Genomic DNA, 12,224 nt, shown 5'->3' on the forward strand with positions numbered 1-12,224 from the left:
GAGAGAGAGAGAGAGAGACAACTCTATACACAACACTCACTGTGATGTCACTGAAATCACTTTGACTTGTTTGTTGTTGATGTTTTGATCAGGACTCTTTTCAGTCCCAGAGCAGCCACACAGAGCCAAAGAACAATAAGACACTACTGCATCCACACACACTCCACAGTGTCTGATCTGTAGCTGACAGTGACCTCTGACCTCCCACAGAATCAACACATTTCTGCACATTACATCCCATTAAGCTGCAGAACATTGAACAAGATGTGAGCAGCAGCAGCTTTCAGACTCCTTTCATATGTGAACAGAGCTCAGAAAGCAGAATAAAGGCCCGCATGTCATGTCTCCCCATCCTCCTCCACAGGCTCACATGAGATCAGCTCAGTTTCGCTTTCGTTCATAACCTCAGTGGCTCAGTTTGACCGAGTTACAAGTGACGTCATGCTCAGGCTGAATTCTCATTGGCTCAGATGGAGTTTGATATCAGGGTCTCTCCATATTTTGTCCTCATTTCAGTGTTTATCTTTGATCAGGGGGATTTTCATGAGTTTGTCATGACAGAGAAAAGTCAGATGCAGCAGTTCACAATGAGGACGTTGGTTTTTGTGCTTCTGCTGGGAACAGGTCTGCATGGGGCGGCGGCAGGTGACTGAAGACTTCTTCAAGTCTGTTGATTGGAAAAGAAAAAAGTCTTCGTGTCTTTATATTCTGTGTCTGTGAACTGAAGCTTGTCTCTCCTGCAGATGATAGAAATGTTTTAAGAAGTATTTGTCATCAGGTCAAAGGTCACCTTCGTAAATCCTGTCTGTTCACCTCATTGGTTGATTGCTCCATTTCTTGATTTCTTTGAATCGGGCCATTATTCCAGACTATCAGGAGGATCGATCTGGTTTCGATCTTAATGCTAAAATGGCAGCAGACGCAGCGCGAAACAGTCATTTGTTGAGCGGAAGTGGGGCCAAAAGCGCACTTCAGAGTTCCTCCATTTGACTCCACATACTGAAATCCACATCTGCTTCGGTTTGGTTGGTTGGGTCCAGTCACATCACACTGGTACTTCTTCCACGGCCTTTATGTTCCATAGCAGCTGTTCAGTGGAGCTGGAGGATGAATCAGACACAGATATTATGTGCTGGATGTAACATCATCAAATAGAGGAAGTGTGAACGTGTTGAATCGAGTTAAGAAATGAGAATCACCGGCAGCGAATCTATTTTGGTCAGAGGTTTGTGATGTCACATTTCAAACTAATGGGATGATGAGGAGGGTCAGTTGCTGATGAAGCATCCTGCAGAATAGAAGAGTCAGGCAGTGACGCCTGTTTACCAACTGCTGTCTGTCAGTGAAAGTCAGGGACAGACTGCATGAAGTGAATGTGCGACTCCTCTGACGTCTCATTTCACAATAAAGACGTGTTTTCAAGAGCAGATGGTCAGAAATATGAAAGAGTTTGTGGAGCCAAATCTTTCTTTCTGAGTGTGTTTGTGTGTTTGTTGACTGCACAGCAGAGATGATGAGGATGTCTTGAATGCGCTGTAGTTCTTTTTGATTGTGTGTGCAGGAAAATAAGGTTTTTCAGTGATGAACAAAAGTGAAACTCTGAAAACTGAAATCATGACATGAAGTTTTTCTTGCAGTGACTCACTCTCTGAAGTATTTCTTCACTGCTTCTTCTGGAGTCCCAAACTTCCCAGAGTTTGTGGCTGTTGGGATGGTTGATGACGCCCAGATCGATCACTATGACAGTAACACCAAGAGAGCAGAACCCAAACAGGACTGGATGAGCAGAGTCACAGCAGATGATCCACAGTACTGGGAGTTTGAGACTCAGCACCGAATGGGTACCCAGCAGGCCTTCAAAGTCAACATTGAAACCGCAAAGCAGCGCTTCAACCAAACTGGAGGTTTGTTTATTTTTCACTTTCTGCTTATATTTGAATCCTGTATTTTAGTAAACAGATGTAGGTTTCCACACAATGGAGCTTGGTTTGACGCTCTTAATAATCCCCTCGTTAACATCCACATCAAAAATACTGAAATACTGATAACTGGAAATACCTGTAAATAGGGCTTTTAATCCCTTCTAAACCAATTAACTTATATTACCATGTATTTTAACTGTTTTTAAATTAACTTCAATTATTTATTAACCCTTTTTAACCAAAAAACATAGAATTGCATTTAGGCTCCTACAACAGATGTTTGGCTTCGGTGGAGCCAATGACAGCAGGAGGTGTAGATCGTCTGTTTTGGCGTCTGTGGATCAGTGTGTGTCTGTGGTGAAGATGTGATCTGGACTGGTGATCGATGACTGGGCTGTGATCTCACTCTGGTTCTCTGTCCTCTCTGTCTGTCTCTCTCTCAGGTGTCCACGTTGTCCAGAGGATGTTCGGCTGCGAGTGGGACGATGAGACTGGAGAGGTTAACGGTTATTTTCAAGATGGTTACGATGGAGAAGACTTCATATCATTTGACCTGAAGACAGAGACGTGGATCGCTGCAAAACAACAAGCTGTCATCACCAAACACAAGTGGGATGAGAACAAAGCTGGGAAAGGACAGCTTAAGAACTATCTGACCCAGATTTGTACTGACTGGCTGAAGAAGTATGTGGACTATGGGAGGAAGACTCTGCTGAGGACAGGTAGAATCACATGACCTGATGTCCTTTAATGGACACAACAACCTTCATGTGTCTCTTGTGTCTCTAAGCAGCAGGGACATTGCAATAAATATGAAGGAACATACAGAGACCCACTTTGTCTCATTTCATGTCTCTTTCCCTCCATTTTCTCTCTCTGTGTCTTCTGTCTTTCTCTCACTCACTGTCCTCCTCGTCCCTCTCTAATCTGTGTCACCCTCCTCACCTCTCTTCACCTGTCTTTGTCCTCCTCTGTCCCTCCTTCTTGTCTCAGCTACACTTCAGTCATGTTTCCTTTCATTGCAAACATATTTATAGTGTCTGCTGCTGAAGCATTTAAAGCAGATGACATCAAACAGGAATGATGATGTTAATATTCAGTAAATCCTCATGAAGACGCTCTAAAGTGTCTGTCTCTTGACTCTGCAGAGCGTCCCTCAGTGTCTCTCCTCCAGAAGACTCCCTCCTCTCCAGTCAGCTGCCACGCTTCAGGTTTCTACCCTGACAGAGCCACACTCATCTGGAGGAAAGATGGAGAGGAGCTTCATGAGGACGTGGAGCTCGGAGAGATCCTCCCCAACCACGACGGAACCTTCCAGACGAGCGCTGACCTGAAAGCTTCAGCGTCTGAAGACTGGGGGAAGTACGAATGTGTGTTTCAGCTCTCTGGTGTGGAGGACATCATCACCAAACTGGACAAAGCAGCCATCAGGAGCAATGAAAGTAAGACTGGGATCAGAAGTGATGAAGGCGGGAAACACACCTTTATTTTACTGTCAGCGTCCTGCACTTCATGTCTTTTTCTGTTTGTCTTTGCTGTCACTTTCTCTCATCGAGCAGTTTTTATAGAACATTTTTAGGCTTTGATTCATTTGTGAAAGTGTGCAGACAGTCAGAAAGGACTTTGAATCAGACTGTCAGAAGCTCTCATTGTGACCACAAACAACAGAAAAGACAGAAAGCAGCACAGACACGCAGCTGAAAACGCTGGACGAGGATCAGCGAGCACAGATACAGTAATGATGTGGAGACGAGTGCAGATCAAAAGTGAAACGAACAACAGCAGCAGCACAAACAAACACACAGCGTCTGTATGCAGGATGGCGTCCTTTTGGCAGATGGACGTTCTCGTCTTCTAACCTGCTTCATCTGTTCAGGTTGTGACTGTTTGTTGATGTTTTCTGCTCAACAGAGAATTCTGTTGTCATTCCCATCATCGTTGCAGTGGTTGTTCTCGCTCTCGTCCTCGACATCGCCGCTCTTGGATTCGTGGTTTACAGAAAGAAGAATGGTGAGAGACTCAAACAGAGACAATTAGTTTTTTTCAGCTCCTAACTCATCAAATCTGTGTGAGCCACGGTGTCATGATGATATGACTCGAGAAGCCATTTGGGTTAAATATAAATTTACATGTTGATGTTGCATCAAATAGGCGGCACGGTGGAGCAGCAGATAGTGCGCGTGCCTCACAGCAAGAAGGTCGCTGGTTTGATCCCCGGGTCCGGCGGGGCCTTTCTGTGTGAAGTTTGCATGTTCTTCCCGTGCATGCGTGGCTTCTCTCCGGCTTCCTCCCACAGACCAAAAACATGCTCATTAGGTTAATTGGTGACTCTAAAATTGTCCTTAGGTGTGAGTGTGAGCGTGAATGGTTGTCTGTTTGTATATGTTGCCCTGCGATCGACTGGCGACCGGTTCAGGGTGTACCCCGCCTCTTGCCCAATGACAGCTGGGATAGGCTCCAGCCCCCCCGTAACCCCGAAAAGGGATAGTCGGGTACAGACGATGGATGGATGGATGTTTCATCATATTTGCTCCAGTTCTTCATCTGTTATTGAATCCAATCATATTTTGGTTACTGTGTGTTACTGGTAACACTCTCGAACACGTACCGACATTCATGGCATTGCAGGAAGGTTTGTAGTTCGCGGCTCACGGGGAGAAAGAGGAGTCGCACAGTTTTCCGACTTTTGTGGAGAGTGTTTTTGAGGCAGTGAGCAGTGTGTGAGCCGATGACACGATGTGAGAGATGTAATAAGAAATAAAGAGGAGACGCTTTTAACCAATGAGACGATCTGTCTGTCCATTCAAATGATTCTGTAATTTCTTCTTTCAGGCTCAGAGACTTTGTCAGTGATTTATTTTGTTCTCATTTGCAGACTCGGTGCTTTTGCCTGTGCCTCCTCCAGGAGTTTCCATGAGCGCATCGGCCAACGGTAACTAATGTCTCTATCTGATAACCTGTTTGCACCAGTTCCCAAGTCTTTTCCCAAAGGTTTCAGAGCAGATCAGCCTGTGGAGCTAAAAGGCCGTCTGTGTGTTTGCATGACTGCCTGAACAGAAATCTGTCTGTTGTTCCCTCTCTTGTCCTGCACCTGACTGTTGTTCCATGTTCTCTCTTCAGCAGAGGACAATTCGTCACGTGGTTCCGCTGATTCTTCGGCAGGAAGTCTCGACAGCGACACTCCGTTGATGAGGAAGACTCAGCGCCCTGCCTGAAACATGGCCTGTATGTTGTGTTGTATGTCTTCAAAGTGAGCCTTACTGATGCACATTCTGACAGTAATTTGCTTATTTAGTAACAGAGAGCTTTTCATGGGATGCTGTAAAATGTAAATAGAATGTGTAAACAGTAACTTGAAAAAAACAGTAAACAGAATGTGATGATTTGCATCACTCCCCCCCCCCCCCCCCCCCCCCCCCCCCACACACACACACACACACACACACTGTCAGCAGTGAGTGCTGGCTTTTGAACTGTGCACTGATAACAAGCCGGACGCTCCCTCTCCTCGTTCGCCCAGAGGACACAGCATCCATGATTTCCAGAAAGAATGTCCAACTTTGACTTGTCAGACCACAGGACAGTTGTCTCAATGAGTTCAGGACCAGAGGGGGCCGCGGTGTTTCTGGATCATGTCACTCACCTGCTGCCACTCAACCTCATTAACTGTGAGATGTTCCAGCAGCTGTTTTCTCTCAGCATTTCACAGCTTTTCCAGCCTTTTGTTGCCACTGTCCCAACGTTTGTGAAATGAGCTGCTGGCATCAAAATCTAAATGAGGATATAATTACAGAAAAACAAAACATTTGTGCCATTTTCAGCTGAATATGGTGTTTCAGCTTTTGTAAATGCACAGCGTCCCACCTCTTTTGGAATGCTGTTGACACGAGTCCTGCCTTTAAAAATGATGCTTCAACACGGTCAAGATGTTTTTTGCTTTTGTTTGAGTTAAATCAACATGTGTAAGAGCAGTGTTCGACTGTGGTACAGTTCAGTGTTGGAACTATTTTGCATTTTTACTTGTGTGTTAAGAAGGCTGATACATGTGGACTGTTTCTGTTTTGTTTTTTCTACCAATGTTAAAATATTTTTGAATAAATACTTGGATGAGGGAACATGGTTTTCTGTTTCAAGATTTTTTTTTATGACTCACATTATTTTGTATCTATTGGTTTACAGGTCAGTAACATCCATATAACACATTTTGCAAGTGTTAACACAGAAGTCTTTAAAATAAGATGACAACAGTCCACACTGAGAAACTGTGCTGCTGCACATCCAGTGCAGGTTTGAACCACTGGGGGGAGCTCCTGAGCACATTTACTCACTGTGACGTCACTGAAATCACTTTGACTTGTTTGTTATTGATGTTTTGATCAGGACTCTTTTCAGTCCCAGAGCAGCCACACAGAGCCAAAGAACAATAAGACACTACTGCATCCACACACACTCCACAGTGTCTGATCTGTAGCTGACAGTGACCTCTGACCTCCCACAGAATCAACACATTTCTGCACATTACATCCCATTAAGCTGCAGAACATTGAACAAGATGTGAGCAGCAGCAGCTTTTAGACTCCTTTCATATGCGAACAGAGCTCAGAAAGCAGAATAAAGGCCCGCATGTCATGTCTCCCCATCCTCCTCCACAGGCTCACATGAGATCAGCTCAGTTTCGCTTTCGTTCATAACCTCAGTGGCTCAGTTTGACCGAGTTACAAGTGACGTCATGCTCAGGCTGAATTCTCATTGGCTCAGATGGAGTTTGATATCAGGGTCTCTCCATATTTTGTCCTCATTTCAGTGTTTATCTTTGATCAGGGGGATTTTCATGAGTTTGTCATGACAGAGAAAAGTCAGATGCAGCAGTTCACAATGAGGATGTTGGTTTTTGTGCTTCTGCTGGGAACAGGTCTGCATGGGGCGGCGGCAGGTGACTGAAGACTTCTTCAAGTCTGTTGATTGGAAAAGAAAAAAGTCTTCGTGTCTTTATATTCTGTGTCTGTGAACTGAAGCTTGTCTCTCCTGCAGATGATAGAAATGTTTTAAGAAGTATTTGTCATCAGGTCAAAGGTCACCTTCGTAAATCCTGTCTGTTCACCTCATTGGTTGATTGCTCCATTTCTTGATTTCTTTGAATCGGGCCATTATTCCAGACTATCAGGAGGATCGATCTGGTTTCGATCTTAATGCTAAAATGGCAGCAGACGCAGCGCGAAACAGTCATTTGTTGAGCGGAAGTGGAGCCAAAAGCGCTCTTCAGAGTTCCTCCATTTGACTCCACATACTGAAATCCACATCTGCTTCGGTTTGGTTGGTTGGGTCCAGTCACATCACACTGGTACTTCTTCCACGGCCTTTATGTTCCATAGCAGCTGTTCAGTGGAGCTGGAGGATGAATCAGACACAGATATTATGTGCTGGATGTAACATCATCAAATAGAGGAAGTGTGAACGTGTTGAATCGAGTTAAGAAATGAGAATCACCGGCAGCGAATCTATTTTGGTCAGAGGTTTGTGATGTCACATTTCAAACTAATGGGATGATGAGGAGGGTCAGTTGCTGATGAAGCATCCTGCAGAATAGAAGAGTCAGGCAGTGACGCCTGTTTACCAACTGCTGTCTGTCCATGAAAGTCAGGGACAGACTGCATGAAGTGAATGTGCGACTCCTCTGACGTCTCATTTCACAATAAAGACGTGTTTTCAAGAGCAGATGGTCAGAAATATGAAAGAGTTTGTGGAGCCAAATCTTTCTTTCTGAGTGTGTTTGTGTGTTTGTTGACTGCACAGCAGAGATGATGAGGATGTCTTGAATGCGCTGTAGTTCTTTTTGATTGTGTGTGCAGGAAAATAAGGTTTTTCAGTGATGAATAAAAGTGAAAAACTTTCAGTGAAACTGAAATCATGACATGAAGTTTTTCTTACAGTGACTCACTCTCTGAAGTATTTCCACACTGCTTCATCTGGAGTCCCAAACTTCCCAGAGTTTGTGGCTGTTGGGATGGTTGATGACGTCCAGATCGATCACTATGACAGTAACACCAGGAGGGACGTACCCAAACAGGACTGGATGAGCAGAGTCACAGCAGATGATCCACAGTACTGGGAGAGGGAGACTCAGAGACTGATGGGTACCAAGCAGGCCTTCAAAGTCAACATTGAAACCGCAAAGCAGCGCTTCAACCAAACTGGAGGTTTGTTTATTTTTCACTTTCTGCTGATAAAATGTTGTTTATATTTGAATCCTGTATTTTAGCAAACAGATGTTTACACACACACACACACACACACACACACACACACACACACACACACACACACACACACACACACACACACACACACACACACACACACAGGCTGAAACACAGTCAGACTCAGACAGAAACATCACTGAGACTGAGAGTCCTGGATGCTGCTGTCCAGTGCAGCAGTCTGCTGGTCAGGACTCCAGCTCAGTGTGTGTGTCCCTGCAGCTCACATGAAGACACACCACCTTCAACAGTGGAGCTCAGCTGTTGGTCTCAGTGGACTCAGTGTGGTCAAAGGACAAAGAGGACATGAAGTGTGTGAGGATCTCACTCTGTGTCCCAGCAGTCTCTGCCTCTCCGTCTGTGTGGAAGACGTCCACGCCGTCCACGTGATGATTGGCTGCGAGTGGCTTCGGTGGAGCCAATGACAGCAGGAGGTGTAGATCGTCTGTTTTGGCGTCTGTGGATCAGTGTGTGTCTGTGGTGAAGATGTGATCTGGACTGGTGATCGATGACTGGGCTGTGATCTCACTCTGGTTCACTGTCCTCTCTGTCTGTCTCTCTCTCAGGTGTCCACATTGCCCAGAGGATGTTCGGCTGTGAGTGGGACGATGAGACTGGAGAGGTTAATGGTTATTTTCAAGATGGTTATGATGGAGAAGACTTCATATCATTTGACCTGAAGACAGAGACGTTCATCGCTCCAAAACAACAAGCTGTCATCACCAAACACAAGTGGGATGAGAACAAAGCGGGGATAGCACAGAAGAAGCAATATCTCACCCAGATTTGTCCTGAGTGGCTGAAGAAGTATGTGGACTATGGGAGGAAGTCTCTGCTGAGGACAGGTAGAATCACATGACCTGATGTCCTTTAATGGATTTGCATGCATTTAAAGCGGATGACATCAAACAGGAATGATGATGTTAATATTCAGTAAATCCTCATGAAGACGCTCTAAAGTGTCTGTCTCTTGACTCTGCAGAGCGTCCCTCAGTGTCTCTCCTCCAGAAGACTCCCTCCTCTCCAGTCAGCTGCCACGCTTCAGGTTTCTACCCTGACAGAGCCACACTCATCTGGAGGAAAGATGGAGAGGAGCTTCATGAGGACGTGGAGCTCGGAGAGATCCTCCCCAACCACGACGGAACCTTCCAGACGAGCGCTGACCTGAAAGCTTCAGCGTCTGAAGACTGGGGGAAGTACGAATGTGTGTTTCAGCTCTCTGGTGTGGAGGACATCGTCACCAAACTGGACAAAGCAGCCATCAGGAGCAATGAAAGTAAGACTGGGATCAGAAGTGATGAAGGCGGGAAACACACCTTTATTTTACTGTCAGCGTCCTGCACTTCATGTCTTTTTACGTTTGTCTTTGCAGATGGACGTTCTCGTCTTCTAACCTGCTTCATCTGTTCAGGTTGTGACTGTTTGTTGTTGTTTTCTGCTCAACAGAGAATTCTGTTGTCATTCCCATCATCGTTGCAGTGGTTGTTCTCGCTCTCGTCCTCGACATCGCCGTTCTTGGATTCGTGCTATACAGAAAGAAGAATGGTGAGAGACTCAAACAGAGACAATCAGTTTTTTTCAGCTCCTAACTCATCAAATCTGTGTGAGCCACAGTATCATGATGATATGACTCGAGAAGCCATTTGAGTTAAATATAAATTTACATGTTGATGTTGCATCAAATAGGCAGCACGGTGGAGCAGCAAGAAGGTCGCTGGTTTGATCCCCGGGTCCGGCGGGGCCTTTCTGTGTGAAGTTTGCATGTTCTTCCCGTGCATGCGTGGCTTCTCTCCGGCTTCCTCCCACAGACCAAAAACATGCTCATTAGGTTAATTGGTGACTCTAAAATTGTCCTTAGGTGTGAGTGTGAGCGTGAATGGTTGTCTGTTTGTATATGTTGCCCTGCGATCGACTGGCGACCGGTTCAGGGTGTACCCCGCCTCTTGCCCAATGACAGCTGGGATTGGCTCCAGCCCCCCCGTAACCCCGAAAAGGGATAGTCGGGTACAGACGATGGATGGATGGATGTTTCATCATATTTGCTCCAGTTCTTCATCTGTTATTGAATCCAATCATATTTTGGTTACTGTGTGTTACTGGTAACACTCTCGAACACGTACCGACATTCATGGCATTGCAGGAAGGTTTGTAGTTCGCGGCTCACGGGGAGAAAGAGGAGTCGCACAGTTTTCCGACTCTTGTGGAGAGTGTTTTTGAGGCAGTGAGCAGTGTGTGAGCCCACGATACAATGTGAGAGATGTAATAAGAAATAAAGAGGAGACGCTTTTAACCAATGAGACGATCTGTCTGTCCATTCAAATGATTCTGTAATTTCTTCTTTCAGGCTCAGAGACTTTGTCAGTGATTTATTTTGTTCTCATTTGCAGACTCGGTGCTTTTGCCTGTGCCTCCTCCAGGAGTTTCCATGAGCGCATCGGCCAACGGTAACTAATGTCTCTATCTGATAACCTGTTTGCACCAGTTCCCAAGTCTTTTCCCAAAGGTTTCAGAGCAGATCAGCCTGTGTAGCTAAAAGGCCGTCTGTGTGTTTGCATGACTGCCTGAACAGAAATCTGTCTGTTGTTCCCTCTCTTGTCCTGCACCTGACTGTTGCTCCATGTTCTCTCTTCAGCAGAGGACAATTTGTCACGTGGTTCCGCTGATTCTTCGGCAGGAAGTCTCGGCAGCGACACTCCGTTGATGAGGAAGACTCAGGGCTGAAACATGGCCTGTATGTTGTGTTGTATGTCTTCAAAGTGAGCCTTACTGATGCACATTCTGACAGTAATTTGCTTTTTTAGTCACAGTTTGAGAGAATTTCATGCAGCCCAGTTCCCAGAGAAGCTGGGATGCTGTAAAATGTAAATACGCTGCTCACAAAAAGTTAGGGACATTTGGCTTTCGGGTGAAATCTCAGGATGAAACTAAAATGTACTATAACCTTGACAGGTGAACTGAATTTGACCTTCTCTAAACTTTTGAATGCACATGTCCAACTGTTCAGTGTTTCAGTACTTTTTGCACAACTCGCTGTTCTCTAACAAGGAGCTGAACAGCAAAATTCACAACAGGTGTTCGATCCATGAATCGACCAATACATTTCCTGCTTCAATTAGAATTGGTATTTAAACAGTCCTCTTCATCATGCTGTTCACATTTTGACATCATGAGACCAAGACGACGCCTAACAACTGATCAACAGTATCTCGCCATTGCGAGGCTTCAAACAGGATGTTCTCAGAGGAAGTGGCCACTGAGGTCAGAGTGTCACAGAGTGTCATCAGCAGGTCACAACAGAGACACAGAGAGACTGGAAGAGTCACAGAGAGGCGTAGAGGTGGACGACCTTTGGCCACATCCCACACTGATGACCGCTTCATTGTGAACAGTGCCCTGTGGAACCACATGATGAATCAGCGTGGTCTGCGTGCTAGACGACCTGCAAGGGTACCTGACCACACCACCAGGCATAGGCGTCGTCGTCTTGCATGGACCAAGGAGCATCTACGCTGAACGAGGGACCAGTGGGCCTCAGTGCTGTATCTGATGAAAGATGATTCATGTTGAGCAGAAATGATGGCTGCCAGCGATGTTAGAGACGTCAAGGAGAGCGCTGTGCATCAGCCACTGTTGTCACCAGACCAGCCTTTGGTGGTGGTGGTGGTGTTACAGTGTGGGCAGGTGTGTCCAGTCAATACAGAACTGCCCTACGCTTTGTGAATGGTCCAGTGACGAGCCCATACTACCTGAATAACATCATTAATCTCATTGTGCCCCTGCATGAACAACACAGGCCTAATTTCATCTTCATGGATGACAATGCTCCAGCTCATCCAGGTCGCATCATTAGGGAACGACTGCTGGAGACTGGGGTACCTCAGACGGAGTGACCTGCACTGACCTGAATCCCACAGAAAACCTATGGGATCAGCTGAGTCGCTGTGTGGAGGCTCGTAACTGTGTACCCCAGAACATCAATGACCTGAGGGCCGCCTGTCAAGAGGAGTGGGATGCCATGCCTCAGCAGACAATGAGTCGACTTGTG

General features: G+C 45.8%; 1 protein-coding gene across 1 annotated transcript; it reads left to right on the forward strand.

Annotated features, from left to right (window-relative positions):
* Positions 1–568: 568 nt before the first annotated feature.
* On the forward strand, positions 569–9,768 carry LOC139346092 (class I histocompatibility antigen, F10 alpha chain-like). The gene is made up of 5 exons (XM_070984992.1): positions 569–645; positions 1,638–1,904; positions 8,746–9,024; positions 9,162–9,455; positions 9,626–9,768. The coding sequence occupies exons 1-5, from the start codon at positions 573–575 to the stop codon at positions 9,766–9,768; spliced, it is 1,056 nt and encodes a 351-aa protein (XP_070841093.1). The 5' UTR covers positions 569–572.
* Positions 9,769–12,224: the final 2,456 nt, after the last annotated feature.

Source organism: Chaetodon trifascialis, chromosome 17 (genome assembly GCF_039877785.1).
Source record: "Chaetodon trifascialis isolate fChaTrf1 chromosome 17, fChaTrf1.hap1, whole genome shotgun sequence".
Classification (NCBI taxonomy): domain Eukaryota; kingdom Metazoa; phylum Chordata; class Actinopteri; order Chaetodontiformes; family Chaetodontidae; genus Chaetodon; species Chaetodon trifascialis.

Excerpts from the sequence above, each read along its gene's own strand:
- LOC139346092 (XM_070984992.1), top strand. The coding sequence starts at position 573 with ATGCAGCAGTTCACAATGAGGACGTTGGTTTTTGTGCTTCTGCTGGGA. Across the intron at positions 9,025-9,161 it reads GAAGTCTCTGCTGAGGACAG|AGCGTCCCTCAGTGTCTCTC; the intron begins GTAGAATCACAT and ends TTGACTCTGCAG. Across the intron at positions 9,456-9,625 it reads AGCCATCAGGAGCAATGAAA|AGAATTCTGTTGTCATTCCC; the intron begins GTAAGACTGGGA and ends TCTGCTCAACAG.